Genomic DNA, 22,788 nt, shown 5'->3' with positions numbered 1-22,788 from the left:
CAAGCATTTCTGTATCCTCTAGTCTTATGAGGTCTCAGCCTCAGGGGAGAGAAGAAGAGAAACAGCCTGTTGCTATGTTAATGGGTCAAAATTTGGAGTGGGGAGACATTTGTCCAGTTAGACTGTGATGGAGGGATCCAACTCACTCAGCCGAGCACTCCTCCCATCCATGCTGACCCCAGCCAGCCTTCAGAGGCCTCTGACACCAGCCTGCAGCGTTCCCCAGCACACCCAACCCAGCTGCCCTTTTTGCCCCCTCATTCACATTTGTTAGGGTTTTATGGAGCCCTTTGTGAATGGCAAAATGTGTTCATTCCTAAAACAGTTTAGTGTCATCCACAAGCATGGAGATTTTGCTGTCCATTCCCTTGCCAACACTGAATAAAACGAGACCCAACAGAGATTCTTGGGCAGTCTGGCTGCTGAATCTCATTTATCTTCAAAAACTGCCTGTTAAAGCTTGCACTTTGCTACCTACAACACAGGAATATCCTTAAAGAGGTTTCAATACATAAAAGAAACATTGTTTCAATTTCCTGGCAATGTAAATGTTTTTAAAAAGAATTTTGACAAAATCTTTCATCTATTCTGTCTGTTGGGTCCTCCCTATCCATGTGAACACTTGATATATTCCTAGAGTCCCAGTATGCTGGCAAAGGAAGCTTTCCCTCTTTGGCATCCATGCCTACTGGCTCTGTCCCAGCTGGTGCAGACCCCACCACCCCAGCAGGGACAGAGGTGACACTCACCCCTGCAGCTCCCAGGGTCTCCTTCCAGAGCTTGGTTTGTAGCTGGGAGCTGCACTAGCAACCTGCCACCCCTCTGGGACAGCAGCCACTTGGAAAGTCACATTGATCCAGTTCCTCTGATTTACTGGGTGTGAGGTTCTTCCAAATACCTGCAGCAGTGGAGAACAACACTCAGTTGTGCCCAAGCTGTCTCACCATGTCTTATCCTCCCTGGCACCCTGTTGCATCTTTGTATTGAGCAATGGCTCCCCAGCCAGTTTCGTCCTTTTGATATAGTTAAATAAAGATTTTTTAGAAGATACTTGCAAGGTCTTTCCAAGATCTTCATGCTCCTTTTTAGCTCTCTTTTTTGTCTACTCTTTACTTGCCATGTTTTATGGCTTTTCCTTTTCTTCTCATGTGGGAAACCTTTTCACTTTTAAAACACTGACCTTCTCCCTGTGATACCTCCTTAACCTTACCAGTGAGTCAGGCAGGGTGTTTTGTAGGCCCTTTTAGTTCTTTTTGAGTTGTGGCACATGTTTTGCTTAGGCTTTAACAGAGCATTTTTTAATCGCCTCCAGACTACTTGCAGGCTCCTTGCTTTCTGCCTGCTCCTTTTTGGTTTGTTGTTATTGACTAATCACCTTATTTTTTCATAGTTCCCTTTCTTGAAATTGTAGAGCCCCAGGCTGGATTTATTTGGTGTGCACTCTCCCACTACAGCATTAAAGGTTGTTTTGTGGTCACTAGCAGAGAGCAGCTCTCCCACAAACACCTTGTGAAGCAGGTCCTGTGCACCTCTCCCCACCAAACCCAGAGCAGCAGCCCTCCTCGCAGTTCCAGCACTGCTTGGTCCTGGAGACCCTTTATTGTAGCCAAACACACTTTTTATTCCTTCCTGATGGATTGCTGAGCTGACTAACTTCTCTAATCTCATTTTATATTTGCTGTTCATTACCTTTATTCTTATCAGGGCTCAGTAACATGGTACTGGCTCTACTTTTTTGTTTGGTTTTTTGTTTTTTTTTTGTTTTTTTTTTTTTTTTTTTTTTTTTTGTTTTGTTTTTGTTTTTTTGTTTTTTTTTTTTTTTTTTTTAACTGGAATCTGTGATTTCCCATCTCAAGAAATCTGTACTGGTTCTGGAATTGTTATTCAGGATTGGAAAGCTTGACATTATCTTATTTTTTAAGCTTCTGGTATAGTGACAGAAGCACATCTAGGTTTTGTCTTTGATTGCTTGAAAATGTTCCTGTGAGTCTGCTGGTACTATTCATGGTCAAATTCACCTTCTTTACTGCAGCTACTTCCTTTATTTCCCTGCTGCTCTCTCCCTGGATAAGGGCCACCTCCTCCTCACCAGGATGCCAGTCTGAATTTCTGCACCCACTGACCTTCCTTCAGCTTTTCATCTGGACACCCCTTTACAGCTTTTCCATCTTGCAGCGCCACCTGCCCAGCTCTGCTGCGATGGAGGAGCCAGGCCCTGTGAACCTGCTGGCAGCTCCAGAGCTGTCTCATGCCTGGGAACGTGCACCCCTCATGGCAAGGGCTGCAGGAGCAGAGCTGGGACCCTTTCCTGCAGCCCCGGGGCTCTCCCACACCTGCTCTCCTCAGGGGCCCTGCAGGCTGTGCAGGCACAGACACCAAACCCTGTGCAGTGTGTGACAAGCTGGGCACCTCTCGCAGGTTCCTCCTCTTCAGGGGTGAAGCTGCTGGGTTTGGAAAGTGCACTGTGGGTTTTTGTACAAAGTGGGAATGACAGTCCTTTACCCTGGGCTCACTGAGCCCCCTTACCAGGAGCGGTCTCACAGCTTTCTTTACCGTCACCCCAGCACCTGGCACTGTCCCCAGCCCTGTCTGCTGGCCCCAGAGCTAATTCGGGTGTCCTCCCAGCACAGCCAGCCCCGCCCGCTGCCCCGACCCTGGTCCCACCCCAGCACCCCCATCCTCTGCCCCCACCTTGTCCCCAGCCCAGCCCCAGCAGCCTCTCACCCCCAGGCGGGGTACCCCCGGTTCCCACTGGCATATCCCTCCTGCCAGGCCCCGGGCACAGTGCGGGGAGGCAGGGAAGGGGCTCCGGGGGTGGGGGGGCTCTGATTTTGGGGGTTGCGGGGTCTGACCGCAGGGCCCCGAATGGGCGGTGCCGGCCGCCCGCTGGGGGCAGGGCCAGTGTGGTGCAGCCCCGTCCCGGTGTTCCGAGACCTGGAAAATAACACACCTTGCTCACAAAAGAGCCTCAAGGATGGAGAAATTGTCAGCAAAACCTGTGCTTTAATTCCTGCGTATAAAACCATTAATCTCTTAAATGTCAGGAGACACAAATGCTGAAAAATTAAGAGATATGCAAAGGAAGGATGTATTCCCTGCCTGGGAACAGTGATTCTCCAAGGACCCAAAGGACATGCTGTTGGCGTGTTCCCAGATCTAAGGCACTGCAGGGAGAACTGTCACTGACCAGAGGTCACCAGCTCAAGGCCCCAGAGAAGTGTCCTGATGGCCCAGCCTGCTTCTCTGCTGGTGGAGCTCCTCACACACAATGCTGCAGGCAGGTCGCTGCTTTCATGTGCTGCTGGCGTGCTCCACTCTCTGGTACAGTGCGTGTGTGCAGCTCGCTCCTCTTCCACGTCTCTGCTTGAACGCATTTCCTTCCCACACCCTGCCAGGGCAGCGATGAAGGTCAGGAGCAGCAGCTGCAGCACCAGGGAGCCGGGCAGGGGCTGACAGCAGTCACCCCTCCTGCCCCCCGAGGGCTGTGTGCTCCCTCCCCTTGCCATCGGCCATGAGGCAGCACAATCTCTCCTGCTCCAGCAGTGCCTGCCCTGCCATCTCCATCACAACCAGGACGGCAAAACCACATTTTGATCTTCCCTAGTCCATTAGAAGCTTTGTGTGAAAATTACCAGGCGGGAGCCTGTGGCAAGCACATTTCTCTCTCTCTCAGGATTTTTTATTGAGGTGCACAGAGAGAAATGTGCTTGCCACAGGAGCCCATGTTCCAGGAGATATCTCTGCCTCAGAGCAGAAGGATCAGCCTGGGAGTATTCTAAGGTGAAAAGACAAGACTATCATCCCCCCCTGCCTCCTCCCAGTCCTGACCTTCCTGTCCCATACTCTGGTCCTGGTCTCCTCTCCTCGACCATGAGTCCTGGTTTTTAACCCATTTTTCTTGAGTGTCACTGCTGCCCTCCAGCAGCACAGCTGCAAGGCTCAGGGCAGTGACCTGCTGATGAAGGCGCTGCAGCTCTCTCACCCTGTCCCACAGCCCTGCCACAAACTTGACATTTTCTATTTTCGCAGTAGCAGTGGCCAGACTTCACATCAGCCCAGGGCCACAGACCCCAGGGGCTGGCAGTGGGAAGCCCCCAAAGCCAGCACTCCCGGGACAGCAGCACACGTACCGTTTCCTGGAGAACTGCTGGTCTATCTCCTCCAGGGACTGTCCCTTTGTTTCTGGCACAAAAATGTAAATGAATGTAACAGCCATCACTCCCATCAGCCCATAGAGAAGAAACATCCAAGAGAATCCAATGGCATCTGCAGATTCAAGTGTGTGAATGTAGCAGTCACACCGTGGGGTACAAAGGAAACTGATTGCTTACTGTGAGGTGGTCATTGGTGCCTGACAGGGGCACCTTATTTTGTGAAGCCTTCAAGAGAGCTGGGAAACTCCTTATTTGCAAGGCTTGGACTAGAAACTGGCAAAGGGAAAGGCTGGTGCATGCCAGGCTTTGCCAGCACCTGGGGGAAGAAGGCAGCCGAGGCCCAGGGCCAGCAGTGCCTGCTGAGCAATGCTGTCAAGCTGCCGGTGTGGAAGCTGCAGACTCTGTGCTTCCTGATACTGTGGTGCTACAGTGCAGCCCAGTGGGCAGTGGGGGATTTTTATAAACGAGTGACAGAGAGGCTCTGGCCAGTTCTGTTGGTGCCTGGCTTTCCTGCTCTCAGGGGCAAAGGGTCACTCCTTTTCCAGCCTCAAGTCCTCAGGTATCAAAATGCCACTTAATCTCCAAATGGCTCATGGTAGCCACCTTCCCTAACCATCTGTGGGAGGTGGAGGGAGAGGAAGGGGCTACTTACCAATAAGGTCCAGGAAGGAGAGGCTGATCAGTAAATTAGCAGCCCAGTTAAAGCTGTTACAGAAGGCAAAGGCTCTTCCTCTTATCCCAGCAGGGTAAATCTCACTCAGGACCAGCCAGGTCACTGCACAGATTAGAGAGATCACAGAGACAGTGTGGAGTTAAGCAATTTGTTTGGGAAATGGGCAAGGGAGATTTCAGCAGGGGGTTTAAACTCTGGCTTCACCCAGCACCCGCGGCTGGTGGTGTCAAACATTCATCGATCTCAGAGACAGATCACAGCAGAACACTTCAAACCTCCTGTGTTCAACGCTTCATGCAGGAATGAAATAGCAATAAACAGGCCCAGGGAGTAAAGAAGAAAGCAGGGTAGCTGGTCATTCCATTCACAGGAGATGAAGAGATCTGACAGACCTGCTGTCAGGTCATGCTCTTTGTAAAGAAATGAGAAAAGGGTGGAGTTAGGGAGACAACATTGCATTTGGGCTAAAATCAGAGTTAAAGCAATACATATCTTTAAGTCTCTCTCATCCTGGAGTTATTTTGCTTGAAATAATTTGTAGCATGGCTGTCAAAACCATGAGACTTGCTCACCTAACATTCTTTTCCTGAGCTAAATGCAGTTTTCTTATGTCAATGCCAGAAAACAGTAGAATTTACATGGAAGCAAGAACTAATCTTTAATCTCATCTGATGAAAAAAATAAATAATAAATAGAATAAAAACCCCAATTGATATTGAGAAACTTCAAAAGAGGTTCAACTTCCAGTTCTGCACTGACTTTCATAATCACCCAGGAGAAGCCCTTCAGTCCCTCTGTCCTCAGCCCTGTATTTTCCTCCTCACCAGGGTGACAGGAAGTTTATGTAGTGCTTGTAGGGTTTGTAGGATGCTCTGATTTTCTATTGAACTTCAGAGAAAAAAACAACTTTACAAGGGTAGTGAATAGCATGGAAGAGAAAGTTACTCTAGTGCTGTAGCTGACAGAGCTGCAGTGCTAGAAACTGATTCAGGGGGCAGGAGGGGACATATTTCCAGTTCCCAGACAGTGAGCTGCTCAGCCCAGCAGATACATAAGGAATGGTTCAAGCAGGCAGCTTGCAGATGAGCCCTAGTTTTATTCTCTGGGTTAATGCAAGGATAAACACCACACTTACTTGGCCCAAATCCAATTGAGAAGGCACTCACAAAAGCCATCATGCTCAGCAGCGTAATCCAATTTAAGACCGTATGTTGTGCCCAGGGAGCAGCACCGAGGGGAGGGCCTGTGCTTTCCAGTGCTCCTTTCTTGGACTGACCTGCCAAGTCCCTTTTCTGAGCGGGGGAAGGATTAGGAACAACCTCTTTGCTTTGAGTGCTGGCAAAAACTTCCGTAAGGCTCCTTGTGGAAGCAAAACCGGGGCCTGCCTGACTTCTGACAGCACCTGACGCTGGCGGGACGGGTGACACAGCAGCCTGGGGGAGCACAGGTGTCAGGGGGTGCTGGGTGAGGCCGTGGGATGCATTGGGGCCTGCGGCCGCTTTGCAGTCCCTGGCCATGGCCAGCGGAGCCATGCGGCTGGTGAGGCCGATGGTGGTGACAGAGATGGCCATCACCACACAGCCAGCCATGAGCAGCACTCTCCTGCCCGCCTTGTCTGCCAAGGCCATGGCCACCAGCGTGGCCACCACCTTTACTGCTCCCAGCCCAACTGAGGCCAGGATCGCTGAGGAGTTGCTCTGGAACCCCACTGAGTGGAAGATTTTGGAGGCATAGCCCAGCACATTGGGCTGCCCAGTGAACTGCTGGAAGAGCACCAATCCCAGGCCCACCAGAGTCCGCCTCCTCATGTTGTCTCTGGTCCTAAAAAGATCAAGAAATGAGTAATGCTTCTCCTGACAGGGCTCCCGCTTTGCTGCTGCTTTGTCCTCTGTGTCCTGCAATGGGATGAGGCCCTTCTGGCAGTCTGAGTCCCACGAGCTTAATTTTACAGGGTTCACTGGGAGAAAGAGGATGCTGAGGAATTGCATGGCCGCCGGGGCAATGGCCAGTCCAAACATGTACCTCCACCCCTCATCCATGTCCGCAAAGATGTAATTCAGTGCATAGGACAGCAGGATGCCCACGGTGATTCCTGCTTCGTAGAGCGACACCAGCAGCCCTCGCTGGTGAGCAGCCACCATTTCTGAGACATAGATGCAGCAGGCCATGGATGAGACAGAGATGGCAAAGCCCACGGTCATTCGCCCAATGACCAGCACAGGGAATGCCCTGGCCAGTGTGAGGATGAGGCTGCCCCCCAGGAGGACCAAGTTGCTGACCAGGATTGCTCTCCTCCGGCCGTGGCGGTCGATGAGGATCCCCCCAGCCAGGGAGGCCAGGAGCGCTCCGATAAGGACGGCGCTCACCAGAACTTCCTGCTTGAAGCAGCTGAGCTGAAAGTCTGCCTGCAGCTGCAGCAGTGCTCCAGAGATTATCCCCAGCTCGTATCCAAATATCAGCCCGCCCAGGAGAGACACTGCTCCAGACAAGACGAGGACCATCAGTGCACGACCTGGAAAACAAGCAAGCAGTGCCAGGTTCAGTTTTCTGATGCTATAAAACAAGCTATCAGCATGCACAGGCTGGAAAAAGCTCTCCCAGGACAGCCACAGTTTTCCATCTACAAAGTCATGATGTGGAATTCCCCCACAGGTCGCTAGATTACATGTATAGAGGCACTTGCAGACAGTCACACAACCCACCAGGCTTCCATTAACTGCAGGGATACTCATTTGGGGTGCAAAACTTTGAAATCAGGACTTTTAAACAGAGTTAAGACTTGTTTTTAAGTGCAGGACAGTGATTTGTAATGTCTGGAGTTGTACAGTGGGATCCTCTGTGGTATCTCTTGATTGTAACTACAAAATTTGTTCTGGGCAGGAAATGCAGCTTCTGCTTTCTGGCTCTGCACTGTTCTGCATTATTGTTTTCACATTTCAGTGCATGTGGTACAACCAGCTCTCCCTGCAGGTTTTACATTCTTACTTCCTATGTTGTGGTTAAAAGCCCTGCTCAAAAAAGTTTATTTTTCCTTTATTTTCTCCTTTAGTTAATCTTGTACCCTCAGCATGACTTTGTGGGGTGGCCCTGATTTCTTCATCTCTCTTTCTGCAGCCCACAGCTCTCAGGATCTCCCAGCCAATTGCAGTCTGCTCAGGCTCGTCCAGGCCCACAGCACAAACTTCATTGTGAGCTGAAAAGTTTACTGTTGCCACCCTCAAACACAAGAAGTGACTCTTTGACCTTGCCCTTCCCACAGGGCTGAGTGTGCCAGTTCCCTAAGTGTGTAAATTGAGCTAAAATAAGACACAAAAAGCAGCAAAAGCAACTCACACCAACCTGCCCCAAAGAACCCTACAGAACCAAGGTGCTGCTGGTGCTTCTCGCCATGGGGAGGGGATGAAGGGGTGACCACGTGTGAACCATGAGCCATGTTCCACCAGCAGGGACTGCACTGGGGCAAGAGCCAGCGCTGCTGTGGGGACCTCTGGGGACAGAAGTGACACTGACCTCACCTCCAATTACATTTTTGAAGCATAGGTGAAATAGATTCGGTTTGGGTTTTATGCTGTTTTGCAGCACATAATGCTATCTGCATTCTTTCATTTAATTAGAAATATTCACAGTTTTGGTAGACTGCACATGGAAAAAATGTGGGCACAACCACCAGACTGTGGAAACTTTTTTCACCCTGCTGAAGGACTTTTTTCCTGTCACAAGCTGTGTTTAATGGAAAGTGTCTCTGCTTGGCCTTTAATCACAGCTATCAATAAAGGCTATTTCTCAGTGATGGCTGTATATAAATACAACAATTTTTATTTATTCTGCAACCCTCTGTGTTTCATTTCTGCTACTTATGCCATCCCAGCTATCATTTCTGCTACTTATGCCATCCCAGCTATCCCAGTCCCTCCCACCATGCTCTGTGTGACCATCTGCGCTGCTTTTAGCACTCCTTGTACACCTTATGCAGATAATTAGAAAAAATATCTGCTGAGAACATAAGGCATAAGTGGCCACCCCATTAGCTTCAAGCCACAAATTCTATTAGCCACAGACAGTCCCACTATAAATACCATGGCTGATTTCATCAGGTTTTGCTGCATTTCTTGTTAACTTAATAAGCAGTCAAGGCTTATGAACTTTGACTGAAATCCAGTTTGTGTATCATCTATTCTGACGTAGCTGGGGAATTTGAGGACTCTTCAGACCTCCACACGAGGACAGAAGGTTTGGTGGAGCAAGGAGCTGTGCCAGGCGATTCCCTCCCCGCAGCAAGCCGGTGGAGGGACCGTGCTCAGGACAGGGCAGTGACCGCTGTCCGGCCGGGCTGGGGCTGCGAGCGGGCTGAGCCGGACTCTGCTCACACCAAGGCCAAGGCCGGCGGGCGCCGCACAGCAAACCCAGCTCGCTCCACACGCCCGAACCCCGCTCCCCTCCCGGGACAGCCCCGGCACCGAGCCACAGGAAATTCCTTGGCTCCTGTGCTCCCTGTACGCGCTGCTGGGACCGCTAAAAAAAAAAAAAAAGAACAGAAAGAAAGGAAGGGGCGGGGGATGCACCCCCAGCCTTTAGGAAAAGTTGCAAAGTTTTTTGGTTTGGTTTTTTGTTGGTTTTTTTTTTTTTTTTTTGGAAATTTCTCCCCTGGGCAGCGCGTGCCCGTCCCTCCCCGGCTCGCAGCCCCCCGTGCCCCCCGCCCGTCCCGCACTCACCCATGGCGGGGGCTGAGCCCCGGCGGGCGCGGAGCGGAGCGCAGCGGGGCGGAGCGGGGCCGGCGGCCGGAGCGGGGCCGCGCCACGTCGCCGCTGCCCTGCCCCCGGCCGGGCAGCCTGGGGCTTGTAGTCGCCCTGCCCGCCCCTCTCGGGGGCGGGGGGTCCCGGGCCGGGGGCGCTGCCCCGCCCGGGAGCGGAGCCGGATCCCGCGGGATGGGTGAGCCCACGGGCGAGCCCTGCGGAACCGGGACGGGCATCGGCCGGGTGGCCGGGGACACGTTACGGAGGTACGTGGCGATTTGGTCCAGAAATGAGGATGTGGGTCTGGTGGCTGGCATGTCAGCTCTGTCACCAGCCTGTCTCACTGGAGGAACAGAAATCTCCTCACTGCCTGCAGAGCTGCTCTTTGCAGAGCTTCATCTCTCAGGACGAGAAAGCCTCCAGAAAGTGCACGAGAGATTGACAGTTTATTCATGTCTTTAGGTAGCTCGGCTGGAAAGCCGCAGAAACCTAAGAAAGGGGTGGCCACTTGAAAGCTGAAAACAACAAAAGCAGCAGGGGAGGTTTAGGTTGGATATCAGGAGAAGGTTCTTCACACAGAGTGGTTGGGCACTGAACAGGCTCCCCAGGGCAGTGGTCACAGCACCAAGCCTGACAGAGCTCGTAAAGTATTTGGATGATGCTCTGCAACACCTGATGGGATTGTTGGGGTGTCCTGTGCAGGGCCAGGAGTTGGACTCCGTGATCCTGGTGGCCCCCTTCCATCTCAGTGTATTGTTTGAGTCTGTGATTCTGTGATTCTGTGTCTGAGTTTGTCCTCTTAACTTCCATGGCTGTGGGACAGAAAGAATCGGTCATTCAAGATTATCTCCTTCCCCTGACACACTGCTCCATCAGATAAAGCTTTCCATATTCAACTTCCTTTGTAATTAACATTCTTTATCTGCTGAGTGGAACAGGAACCTTCCTGCTCTCCTGCATAAAAGACACTGGGACTTGCACTTGGATGTGAGATTATTTTCTGAGGCTAATTTCACATGTCCCAAAGTCCAGTTTGTTAGACAAGGATTTTACAAAGCATTATACACCTCGAAGTGCTTTCAAAACTCTTTAACACAATATGCAAACATTGCCCCTTGGTGCTGTTTGTGTGAATGGCAGCTGCTGGGCGGGTTGTGCTGTGCTTAAGTACACGAGATGTTCAGGAGTTTGCTGTGACCCAGCTGGCGTGGGGACAGCGAGGAGGATGTGGTGTCACAGGCGGGAAGACATGCACAGCCTCCCCAGAGCCTTGCAGCAGGCACTGCCACTGCAGGGTAAGTGCAGATGACCACGAACCTGCTTTGTGAGCTGGCATGTGACTGCAGGTAATATTTCATTAAAAACCTTTGTTGAATTTTAATATTTAGTATGTTGTAACCACACAAGCTCCAGTAAAGCACTCTGTGGAGCCTGTGCTGGTAATGCTTTTTGTCCCAGTGCAGAATTGAACTAGGACAGAATTGAACAGTACAGAATTCAGACCTGGGAAGGTCTGAATTAGTGACCATTGTGTCTCTGACACAGGCAAAAATTAACAGGCTGGGTGAAAAATAAAGAACATGTGCGTACATGATTTTTTTTTAAAAAAGCATTTGCAGTCATCCCCCATGTTAATAGGGAATTTGGGAGAAATATTTAAAAATTGTTATTTTTCCAAGTATGGGGATACATCTCATGTCTCTGCTCTGTAGAGCAGTAGTTCCAACTCATTTTATTTCAACTCATAGTTTTGGGATGCTTGAGATGGGCCATATTGGATCATATATTTGGTGATCCTTTCAGCTTTAGTCTGTTGGATATCTGACTGCAACATGAGCAGCAATTGATCAAATGTTTTGGTTTTCTTTCTTCTTAAAATCACAGAGAATAGGAAAAGGGTGTCAAATCATGTACCTGGTTTATAGATTAAATAAAAGCTTCCCATTCATATGCTCTAATTTCAGTGGGAATACAGGATGTGAGAACACCTTTTCTAAAATCTTGTCTCTGATACAGCTTGACAGCTGCAAGAGGGATCACACACTTGGTGAAGAATGGCTTCAAACACCAGCCAACAGAAACCCAGGGAGTTCATGGGAAGAGCTTTTCAACAGCATTGGCATTTCATATTAGAGCAGTTTAAACAGCTCTGAAATCACAACCAGCTCTTGTGATATGCAGAGGGAGAAATTATTCCAATTTTCTCTCTTCCCCAAGACCCACACGAGACCAGTTCGTGGCAGACAGGAAACACTACATGTCTGTGTCTAGGCTAATGTTCCACATTTGGGGAGCACAGGGGGATGCAGGGGATGCAGTGTGATCTTGCCCATGATCTCTGGCCCCCACAGCTCAAGCCAAGGCATTTTGGGTGAGGAACTGGAGGAGATGTCTCCCATGCATTGTTCCCCACCACACCAGGCAGAGAGCCAGAGAGAGCCTAGAGTCCTCATCAACCTCAGGGCAAACTCACTCTTGGCTGATCTCCAATTTGCCTGAACAATTCCTTCCTTCTGAAATTATTTCAGTGTGAGAAAGAAGAAATTATATTTTTCTCTATGGTCACTCAGCATTTATTTTTCTGCCACCTGAACATTAGCTCTTGGTGAGCACAGGAAGAGCTTTATGGTGTGTTTACCAAAGGAGGACAAAAAGATATCAGTGTGTACAGAAATGCAGCTGTCACATCGACACTGTGGAGGCTGTGGGTTATTGTCCTCTGGAAAAAAGGGTGAAAACCTGCTATGATGTACAGCAGGGATAATTTGGGGGGGGGGGGGGAAATCTTTCTTTGGGGTTCTTAAAATACAGCTTTCTTATCACACCTTTTGTAGCCAGTGGGTGTTCTGGGCCTGCTGAAAGAATTCACAGAATTCACAGAATTACTGGGTTGGAACAGACCTTCAAGATCATCAAGTCCGACCCATGCCCCAGCACCTCAACTAAACCATGGCACTGAGCGCCACATCCACTCTTTTGTTAAACACATCCAGGGGATGGTGATTCCACCACCTCCCTGGGCAGGCCATTCCAGAAATTTATCACTGTTTCCATAAAAAACTGTTGGGTTTTTGTGGTTGTTTGTTTTGTTTTGTTTTGTTTTTTTCCCAGCACCTTTGTCCCTAAGCTCCACGTGAGAAGGTCTGGGGGGTTGGATCCACCAATGCTTCATGCCTGCAGGCACGTTCTTGTCCTTGCTTCCTCCTGTGATGCCTTCCTCCTCCTCCTCTGCAGTCCGTGTGTCTTGGCAGTGCCATTTTCCCTCCGATCCTTATCTCGCTCCTGGCTGCCGGGTTTTCGGGGCGTGTTCCTGCCTGGCAGCCGGGCAGCGCAACCCCAGGGCTGACACATCCCCAGGGCTGAGCCGCAGGAATGTGCTCGCCTCGGGAACGGCAGCCCGTGTTTGGCAACACAACCCGCCTGTGATTACTGGAAATGTTACCTTCTACCTCTGAGCTGGAGCAGCTGAAAGGGGTTTTATAATCACAAATTGAAATGCAAATACAAGAGGAGAAAGAAGTCCACCCTGGAAAAAGGAAGACGTGGTGTTCAGGAGTCCTCATCACACCCTCAAGTGTTTTTTCTTCTATAATGATTGACCCTTAGGAAGGGGCTCGGGGGACCAAAGTGACCAAACTCTATTCAGTTGTTGATGGAAGTGATGGTCCCTGAGCTGGCAGGAGCGTCACAGCTGGCCTGGGTGGAGCCAGCTCACCAGGAACCTGCATTTATTACATGTTCATTTACATCCCAGAGAGGTTTCTCCTCCTGATGCCAGGCTGCAGGTGCTTTCTTTTATGATGTCCTAACCCAGGGGGGTTCCCCGGCAATGCTGGTCCCACCAGGAATCTTGTTTATTTGTACATTTTAGGGATGCCTTCAGCATGGCACCCTGCAACAACTCCAATTCATCCCTTTTCCCATCTGTCCAGCTCTGAGGATGGCAGCCTCCATCCCTAAATAAGCTGGGGGGTGATTGGAGAGCTGCTTCCAGGGCTGCATCCTGCTTGATGCCAAGGGATCTGTAGGACAGCAGGGAAGAGCCCATGAGATCTGCCTTGGTTCCCATTAGCTTGGTTTGCTGGGCTGCAATTTTTAACTCAATTACATTGTTTGTGAAGGGAGAGTTTGTAAATGCTTGCCACCAGGAGCGCAAAGTTACATAAAGAAACAATTTACCAGTTTCAGAGCAGTTCTCTGGGGTGATTCGATATTCCAATAAAAATACTGGGTGATACCATAAATATTGTAAATGGCTCTAGTTAGTTTCCAAGGGCTATGTCAACTGTTTATTGCTTTAAAAGAGAAAAGAATAAGTGAAATCACAGGGAAGATAAAATTTAAATAAATAAAATAAAGGGGAAAATAAAGCAAAAATATTTTGTTTCACATTTTGGAAGCTCTGGAGGAGGTTTTTAGCCAGCATGAGAGAAAACCATCGTGTTTGCCAGAATAATGAACCGAAGGCTATGTGTGTGCACTTGCTTATAGGTTGTATATGTGTGTCTGTGGGGGTATCTGTGCACAGATGCTCTGATAAAATCTGTTCACAACACAGGGAAAACCTTCTGCTTTATTTGAGTGTTTGAGGCATTTGCAAATTCCAGCCACAGAGAATTCACCCCATTCCCCTGGGCAAGCTGTTGGGCTCCTGCAGCCCTGCCACAGCTGCAGGAGTTTGCCACGGGTGGGCAGAATTGCAGGATGGATTATCTGTATCATTGAAAACTTGGGAAGGTTGTTTAAAAGTTGTCACTGAAGCAAGATAAATATTTGCCAGGCATGATCCCACCATGCAATGACATGTAAGCTGTGTGGAATGCGTTACTAAAATATAAATGTTCTGAAAAGGAAACAAATGCTATGGGTGAGAAAACAAAGACAAAATGGACTTGTGGCACCTCCAAAAGCAACAATTGAAAACATATTGACATGGACTGGGCTGAATTCTCTTGTATCTTCTGAGGAACATATTTGCAGCATGCGCAGATCACCCAATAGGGCAGTGGGTTTTCAGGGTGCCATAAAACCCCAAGTAGTGCTCCAGTGAGGTTTATGAGGATAATGAGGTTTATCCATCTCTTAATAAGATGGCAATGTGGGACTTGGCTGCTGGAGGAAGGGAGAGTCACCCGACTCACGGCATGCGTGGTGGCCCATGGCAGACCTGGGCAGAAGCTTTGGTGGTGCCCAGCGTGGGGACTGGAGGTCACAGCACGCCCTGCTGCAGGCTGCTGATCCCCCACTGCTTTCAGACAAACCCCTTCTCCTTCCCAGCCACCAGCCGGGCAGCCGCAGTGGGTCTGCACACGCTCCAGCAGAGGCTTTTGGCACATGAAAGAGCAAGAGCCGGTGATGGACCATGCTGGTGGTGATGTCCCAGAGATGGAGTCCGCACGGTGATGCTCCAGACGTGGGGGTGACGCCGCGGCCGTGGTGTCCCAGGGATGATGCCCTGGAGAGGGGCTCCACGGTGATGCTGGGAAAACCTCGGGGGAGCCAGGAGCTCCCACTTGCCACCTCGGGAAGAAACGCATCCCGCATCTCCCTTGCGAGCCTTGGGCCAGCTGCGGGTCTCGCTCTTGCGCCGGCAAAACCACGGGAGGGCGCGCGGGCTCGGGGATGCTCGGGAACAAGTCCCACCATGCTGCAGTTACCCAGTATCCCCCGCCACGGCAGAGGCGAGCGGAGGGCAGCAGGATTCCCGGGGGGAAGCACAGGGAGGGGTTTGGAAGGAGGGCCCCGAGCAGAGCGGGGCAGGGCGCGTTATAGCGAGGGCGGCGGAGCGGTACAGCCGGCCGCCGCTTCGGCAGCTCGTCTCTTTCCGTCACGGCCAACCGAGCGTTGCCGAGCACGGCCGGAGATTACCGAGCATTGCCGAACAGACGCCCCGCGCGTGCGCCGTGTGTGTCCCAGCGATGGCGGCGGCCCAGGCGGAGGCGGGCGGTGCGCGTTCGGTCATGGCCGGGGCCGCGGGCCCTGCGATGGGCGACGTGGGGCCCGTGGGCCCCGCCACGGCCGAGCTGGAGGCCGCGGGCCCCGCCGCGGACGGTGTCGAGGGCGGGGCGGGCGACGCCATGGTGGCGGAGGAGCCGCCGGCGCCGCCGCCGCTGCCGGGGCTGCGGCTGGTGCAGCAGGGCGCCGAGGCGCACGTGTACCGCGGGCTCTTCCTCGGGCGGCCGGCGGTGGCCAAGCTCCGCGTCCCGAAGCGCTACCGCCACCCGGCGCTGGAGGAGCGGCTGAGCCGGCGGCGCATGGTGCAGGAGGCGCGGTCGCTGCTGCGGTGCCGGCGGGCAGGTGGGCACGGGGGCGGGCCGGGCCGGGCCGGGGCTGCCTGGCAGGACGGACAGACAGACACAGCCCGGGGCGGGCTGAGCGGGGCAGCCCCGGCAGGACACACGGACAGACACCCCAGGGCGGTGTGAGCCCCGCCACGCCGGCTCCTCACGTCGCTCGGAACGGATCTCGGGCACTTGTCGCCATCCTGAAGGATGCGGGGACTTCTGAGCCCGGGGCGACACGCTCTGCTCTTTCAGAGTGCCCCTGAAACTCATCTTGGCCTCGGTGTGTCCCAGAGCGTGTTTTATCGGGGAGGCTCCCCCAGGAGGGGCTGGGCTGTCAAAGGGTTTGAGCTGCCAAGTCCTTGCAAGGCTGTGCAGGTGGCTTGGACTGAGTGTTGGCCAGGCCATTCCAAGGGATCATCATCAGTGGCTGGGTGTGATCTCAACTGGCATTTCTGTTTAAAGCTTTTATTGGTTGTGTTTTATTAAAATAAAGCCGGGAACCATGTAAATTAACTGCTGGCATTTGATTTGTTCTTTTAAACAGGGATTCCAGCTCCAGTGGTCTACTTTGTGGATTATGTCACCAACTCCATCTATCTTGAAGATATTGTAGACTCAATTACTGTTCAGGATCATATTTATTCTGTACAAAAGAGTGGAAATGATACCAGTGACCTCCATAAGTTAGCAGAGAAGATGGGTGAGCTGTTAGCAAGGATGCACGATGAGGATATTATCCATGGGGATCTTACCACTGCCAATCTCCTCCTGCGGCCACCCACGGAGAAGCTGGACTTGGTGTTGATAGACTTTGGACTCAGTTTTATTTCGGGTCTTCCAGAGGATAAAGGAGTTGATTTGTATGTTCTGGAGAAAGCCTTCATCAGCACTCATCCAGATACTGAAACGATGTTCCAAGCTCTGCTAAAGACCTATGCAGCCACGTCTAAAAAATCTGGTCCTGTGATCAAAAAGCTGGATGAGGTTCGGCTAAGGGGAAGGAAGAGATCCATGATTGGGTAGAAGAGAGTGGGGTTAGGGATGGAGAAATAGTAGGTTTTGCAAAGAGGGTTATTTATATTTCAAGTTGGTTTTATTTCACAGATCACTATTTTGATAACTGTGTCTTCAAATAAATAAACTTGAAAGAGTTCTAAGTGTCATCAAGTAACCAAAGTAATTGTGAGATTGGGGCACAGCCAAGAGAGAAACAATTAGAGGTCACTTCTGTCCTAAAAGTTAAATATTTCTAACACAAAGTAGTTTACAGTGTCATTCTACTCATCGTTGTGTGGTTAGAATCATTCTGAGCAATCTTTCTTGGCCTGTAGACCATAAATTCATGGGAGGTTCTTGCTTCAGAGACTACAAAACAGCATCTACAAAAGATAACTGAGAAAAACAAGTGTATGTTTTTCTCAGAAGACTTTACAACAAAGGGTTTAAATCCCGCATCTCTGTTATGTATGACTTTTAAATCTGTTTAAATCTGTTATAAATGACTCAACACGTCCTGAAAATTTTCAGAACTGAATTCTGGAACATGGGCAATGCTGGAATACCACACTAAACATAGACCAGTTTTATTTTCTTCTGGTAGTAAATTGGCTTTTTTCACTCTCAGTCAATAGTACTTCAAATTTGTTAATATAAAATTTGTTAATCCAGAGTAGTCTTCTACTGAGAAACTTCTACTTTAAGCAAGAAGTCTGCTGTAAATTTCCTCTTTTGGAGCTTTACAAGGGGGACTGCTGGTATTGCTGTTGCCTGCCCAGGTAGGCGGTTGGCAGAGGTAGGTGGTAATTGTCTTTTTCTTGTAATGTTTTCTCTATATTGCTTCGTTTTCCTGGCTTACTGTATCTAATAGTGTGAATGGAAGGTGTGCCAGAGGAGAGCCTTGCTGCAGTGGCGAGTGGGTGCTTGCTGCAGTGGGTGGGTTAGAAGATTATCAGCTTTGTGAGCAGGCTGGGATGTGAGTTGGGTGAATGTGGGAGCATCATTGTCTGCAGGTAACGATACAGAGAAACGGTGAACTTGCTGAGTGATTCACTGTGCTGGGCAGTCTTTATCCGTGGGGAAGGTCCTCTGTTCTCCTGTGCACTGCCTTCTGTTTTCTCACCCACAGCATTTGCTCTGAAACTGCTTGTAAAAAAGGAGCGGAGTGGAGTCCCTCGCCTCTGCACGGCCACGTCCCGTACGGATCAGCGGGGAGAGGAGGCAGCTGTGAGAGGGCAGAAGGGGAGAGGGCTTTTCCCTGCCCTCTTGGGGTGGCGCAGCCCGAGCAGAGGGGCCGGGGCGGGCGGTGCCGAGAACCACCAGGCGCCTCCGCAGGCGCAACCTGACTCCGCGCGGTGGCGCCGGCGCAGCGCCGCCGCCCCTGGTTGCGGAGGTGGCCGGTTCGCGTCCCGCGGCCCGCAAGTGTCCTAGCGCGGCGGGCTGCCCGTGCCCGGCGCGCATTCACCTCTTGCCAGAGGAGCCGCCTGGGCGAGTGCCCGACCCCGGCGTGGGGCCCGGGTTCCACCGCCCAGCCACAGCTTTGGCTGCCGCGCCGGGCGCCCTCGCTCTCGTGTTTTGTTTCAGTGCCCCGGGCGCTCTCCCCTCGCGGCGCACGGGGCTGGAGGAGCTGCTGCTGCTGCCCCTTGTCCTCCCTGCCCGGAGAGCGACGGCCCGGCCCGAGCACACACGGGCGCTTGGATCGGTGCTGCCCGCCGGTCCTGCGGGCTGCTGGAGCCTCGTGGCACGGTGGGAGCAGGTGGATGTGAGATAACGAGTCCCCTAACGAGGGGTCTGAGCCCCCAGTGCCGGCCCCGCGGAGGGGAGGCAGCAGCCTGACCCCCCCTTGCCCACTGTCCCCCATCTGTACAAACAGCTCTCTCACCGTCTCCCGGTGATGCCAGGATTGAGTTTTGTTTGCAAAGCCCTTTGAAGAAGTCTGTCTCCAGCTATCATCGTGTTTGTTAAAATGCAGCTCTCCCTGCGGGACAGCGGAGCACAAACAAAGCCGGTCCACGGGAGGTTTTCAGGGGCGGCGCGGTGCCCTGAGCCGGGGTCGGCAGCCTGTGGTCAGGCCAGTCCTCCCAAGGAGCTGCTGCGTGGGACTGGCCTTCGAGCAGGGACTCCTGAACTCTGCTGAAATCAGCTCTGGGATGGAGCTTCAAAACAAAGCAGGACATTACTGGTGATGAAAAGCAAAATGTTTTGCTTTTTCACTGCGTGATAAACCCCTCCTTGTTATGTAAGTGTTACTTTCTGCACATCTGTGTTAGGGCTTGTTGATATTTCCTCTTGATCAGCCTAGTGTGTCAGATGGATTGCTGTAGAGAATGCTGAACTGTTGCTGTTTGAAGGTGGAAAAATCTCAGCAGGTTCATGTCCAACATAAAGGACACTCTGGACATGCAAAGTGTCCACCCCACATCTTCTTGCAGCCTCCGCTGTATCAGTCCATCAGGAACTGGACTCAATGACCCTTGGGGGTCCCTTCCAATTCACTCTATGATTCTGGGATGAGTTGTGTCTGCAGCAGCACCTCCTTGGATGAAAACCACTGCTTCCCTGACTGGTTCACAGGGCAGGTGGAAGTTCCAGTTTTTGTTGGCTGGGAATAGCTTGACATGCCGCTGTGCTAGCTTTCTGTGCATCTCTGTACTCGTAAGCACAGAGATTTTAATTGCTATTGTTGTTGTTATTAAAATAATTAGCCATTATTTTACAGCATTATTAACATTCAGGCTTTATGTCCAGTGCATGCCCGTTCTTGTAAGGTAAATAAGACTCCTATTTCCTCTTTTTTTTTTTTTTTTTTTTTTTTTTTTTTCCCTGAATAGTTTATCTGCTGCAAATCCAGTTTTGAGCCACCAATATTCTTCCAGAGTTTGGCCTGACTTTGTAAAAGGTCCTTGCAACCCACACTGGTGGAAGTGGTGATGTCCTGCCCTGTCCTACCCAGAGGGGCTGTTCTCCCAAAGGCTGTATTGTCCTTCAGCCCCTCCAAAACCTTCTTGCTTGCCTGTTGGGGGGACCCCGAGGTTGTGGGATGTGACAAGTGGTGGCTGGTGGTGCATGAAGCCACTGGGGGTCTCTCTGCCACCACACTAGCACCAGGAAAATCTGTATGTTCAGGGAAAACCTTTGAGCAGAATGTATTTACAGCTGTGTGCTGGGTGTACAGTTGATCACTCTGGGTCTTTCTATTGCTTGAATCTTTTTGCTTTTAAAAGTGAATTGTTGTCTCAGGGCATCAACTCCAGGCCTGCTGGGAACAGCTTCATTTCCAGAGGCTTTCCAGCACCTGCTTGACCTGGCTCTACACCTGGATATCACTCAAAAATCCCATGAATACAAGGAGGTGCAGATAAGACGTGGAAAGAGGAATGAAAGGAAAGAGGGAAAGATAAATGAAATGGAAATAGAGGCATTTTATCAGCAGAAAGTGCAGTATAGTACTTCTGAGGGAATTGCTGATTGTTGATGGAGTTGCCTTTTCTGTTTATTTTGGTATCTGACATCATCAGTGGTTTCTGTGGTGGGCGTGGGGAGCTCTTGACAACCAGCCTGACTTTAGCTTGGCAATAAGACCAAGTTCTGTTTTGCCCAATGATGCCATGAGGGCAGAACTGAACTAAGGGGATTTTTCGAGATAAATATGAGTTGGAGACCTAGAGGAGCACTAAGAGGAAAAAGAAACATCAACAAAGCCCCATACAAGCAAGGAACAGGGATGGAGAATGTTGAATAATCTGGGAATGCTGTTGCCATGATTTCTGGACAGTGGCTGCTCTGTGATGGCAGTTACTGTGTGTATATGTAAAAACTATGCATACAAGATATATATTGTAGCTTTTTTCAGTGAACTTTTTTATAGTCTAGGCCTTGATGTCTCCAGGAAATTGATATTTCCAGTTTTGCAAGATGCAGAACACTGATAACCTTTTGCAAGCCTCTTCTCCCATCACTGCTGATAGAAAACCAAGTTAGTGCAATAAAAGCATAAAAGCTCATTTGTAACCCAGGATTCACTCAGTGAGGGTCACTACAGAAAAATAAAGCCCCTCCCTGGCCCACGCACAAGCTATGTCCCACAGAGGTCCCTTTGGGCACTTCACAGCACCTTTCTTTTGGCAATAAAGTAAACTCACTTTAAGTAATAGCCCGGGAGTGGTCTGAGCCCGGTGATGGCAGGGAAGGCACAGGCAGGGCAGCTGCAGCTGCTGCTGGCACTGGAAACGGAGGTGATAGAGATGGAGTTTACAAGAAAACAAACTAATTAAACGTTAATTCCCAACTGAAGGCCAGGAGAACCAGCGTGCAGCCCCTGCACGATGGGCTGGGCTGGGAAGCTCTGAAGGCTGAGCCAGCATCTGCCCCGCTGAGCCGAGAGGGGCCGGGTGGGGTTGGGGAAGGGGCTGTCCCGGCGTGAGCCACGACTTGCAGGGGATCGTGCTGGCCACCCCCTCACCCTGCACACTGCCAGAAATGTGTATCCTTGTAAGAGAAAGAACAAACTGTGCCCGTTGTTATTGTTTAGAAGCTTTTTTTAACTTTCAAGGTTGATTTTGAGAGAAGTTTTGTAGAGCTCCTTTGGTCCAGCATGTGGAACTGAAACACGGGCTCCCAGTCTCTGGCTGATGGGTATTTTGGGTAAGCTGAACCTGTTTTAAGCAGTTTCATTGTTTGACTGGCCTGAATTTTGCTTTCAGTTATCCCTCCGTCCATCCTCTCCATCATGCACCACTACCCGAGTAATGAAGCAGCTTCTGCTCCCCACAGCCTGCTGTAGCATCGAGGCAGCACAGCAATCTCCTACTCATTTACTTTGGCCATGATAACTTTGTATTCAGGTTGTTGAGCAGTTAAGGGAAAGAAAGATAAAAATCCTCATGGATTTCCCTCGGTCAGCTCTGTGCTCTCTTCTGGGCCCCGAGAGAAGGTGCGTGTGCCAGCGGGGCTGGGCAGCCGCGGGGCCGGGCGCCAGGCGGATGCCGGATCCTCGCGTTGCCAGCGGCTCCCGGCAGTGCCCGGCAAAAGCTTTTGTGTCCGTTCTGCTGTTTGAAAAGAGCCGCAGTGGTGATGTCGCCACCCTTTAGCCCCTGCCCGGGATGGCTGCGGGCATTAACTGATTTGTTACTATTTGTGCAAAATTACATACATGCTTTTAAGAAGACGGAGGGGAACGGAGGAGGTGGATCCAGACCAGGAGCAGAGTCCTTCAGATGGGAGCGCAGTCCTGTCTCTATTGCTGATTGTACCACCACATTCTAATTTTGTCTTCCCTGTGTGTCAGTGATTAATGGTTTGTATAAGGGGGATGAGGCTTTCTCACATCTGCTTTTTAAACCAATGCATTTGACTCCAACTTCCTTGATGATCTAGGAAATGGGATCAAGGGGAAGTAACTCTCTAAAGAGAAATGAAAATGTGAAATGGAGAGGTTTCTCTGCTGAACGTGAGTTTTATACATCTGTCAATATATGGCACTCAGAGGATGCTTGTGAAGTACTAAGGGTGTTACTTTGCTTTCCCATTTTTCTCCCCACACTCAGCTTTGTTTAGCCTTCAATTACAAGAATCCAGGTGGTCCAAAAAGCAGCTCCCTTGGCTTTGATCTCTTGCTCATCTTGATAGTGGAGCAGCTCGGTTTCCTGGGTTGTTTGCCTCTCCCTGCGCTCAGATGAGACCGGCAGCCTCCGCAGCACTTGCTGAGATTCACTGCGGTCAGGAGAGGGGATCCTGTCCTGCCCCACATACTCCCCCATCTTTCTGATGGCCCCGATACAGGGCAGAGCTGGCAAGAAAATCCACTCTCGGAGTTCAAATTGGGCAGCTTTTGTGTTTTCTTTCTGACTCATGAAGCATCCCTAAGGTCCAGCCCGATAGGACACCCAGGGTACAGTCAAGGCTCGCTGCTTGCTTGCTGGGGCTCACACTTGTGTGAGCCAAGACTT

The 22,788-nt window shown here is 50.9% G+C and overlaps 2 protein-coding genes and 3 long non-coding RNA genes across 7 annotated transcripts; 2 read left to right on the top strand and 3 right to left on the bottom strand.

Annotated features, from left to right (window-relative positions):
- Positions 1-2,983: 2,983 nt before the first annotated feature.
- Positions 2,984-9,590, bottom strand: SLC2A10 (solute carrier family 2 member 10). 2 transcript variants are annotated; one of them, XM_053992815.1, is made up of 5 exons: positions 9,540-9,590; positions 5,963-7,339; positions 4,807-4,929; positions 4,131-4,266; positions 2,984-3,388 (listed from the first exon to the last, which is right to left on the bottom strand). In XM_053992815.1, exons 1-5 carry the CDS (start codon positions 9,541-9,543, stop codon positions 3,292-3,294), a joined length of 1,737 nt encoding a protein of 578 aa, XP_053848790.1. In that variant the 5' UTR covers positions 9,544-9,590; the 3' UTR covers positions 2,984-3,291. The 2 variants fall into 2 exon arrangements, with proteins under 2 accessions (XP_053848790.1, XP_053848791.1); XM_053992816.1 differs by having other exon boundaries at positions 4,131-4,182.
- Positions 9,591-9,987: 397 nt separating this feature from the next.
- Positions 9,988-10,711, bottom strand: LOC128815798 (uncharacterized). Its single transcript, XR_008439722.1, has 2 exons — positions 10,628-10,711; positions 9,988-10,372 (listed from the first exon to the last, which is right to left on the bottom strand). It is a non-coding gene; the product is annotated as an uncharacterized LOC128815798 (long non-coding RNA).
- Positions 10,712-12,126: 1,415 nt separating this feature from the next.
- On the bottom strand, positions 12,127-13,136 carry LOC128815797 (uncharacterized). Of its 2 annotated transcripts, none has more exons than XR_008439720.1 (4): positions 13,003-13,136; positions 12,675-12,874; positions 12,386-12,415; positions 12,127-12,279 (listed from the first exon to the last, which is right to left on the bottom strand). It is a non-coding gene; the product is annotated as an uncharacterized LOC128815797 (long non-coding RNA). The 2 variants fall into 2 exon arrangements; XR_008439721.1 differs by having other exon boundaries at positions 12,386-12,412.
- Positions 13,137-13,171: 35 nt separating this feature from the next.
- LOC128815799 (uncharacterized) lies at positions 13,172-13,747 on the top strand. The gene is made up of 2 exons (XR_008439723.1): positions 13,172-13,345; positions 13,493-13,747. It is a non-coding gene; the product is annotated as an uncharacterized LOC128815799 (long non-coding RNA).
- A 529-nt stretch (positions 13,748-14,276) lies between these two features.
- TP53RK (TP53 regulating kinase) lies at positions 14,277-17,007 on the top strand. The gene is made up of 3 exons (XM_053993327.1): positions 14,277-14,565; positions 15,128-15,857; positions 16,389-17,007. Exons 1-3 carry the CDS (start codon positions 14,419-14,421, stop codon positions 16,865-16,867), a joined length of 1,356 nt encoding a protein of 451 aa, XP_053849302.1. The 5' UTR covers positions 14,277-14,418; the 3' UTR covers positions 16,868-17,007.
- The last annotated feature ends 5,781 nt before the right edge of the window (positions 17,008-22,788 follow it).

The sequence above is a fragment of the Vidua macroura genome, chromosome 17, assembly GCF_024509145.1.
Source record: "Vidua macroura isolate BioBank_ID:100142 chromosome 17, ASM2450914v1, whole genome shotgun sequence".
NCBI classification, from domain to species: Eukaryota; Metazoa; Chordata; class Aves; order Passeriformes; family Viduidae; genus Vidua; species Vidua macroura.
Note: the sequence above shows the minus strand (reverse complement) of the source record. Positions and strands in the feature narration are given on the sequence as shown.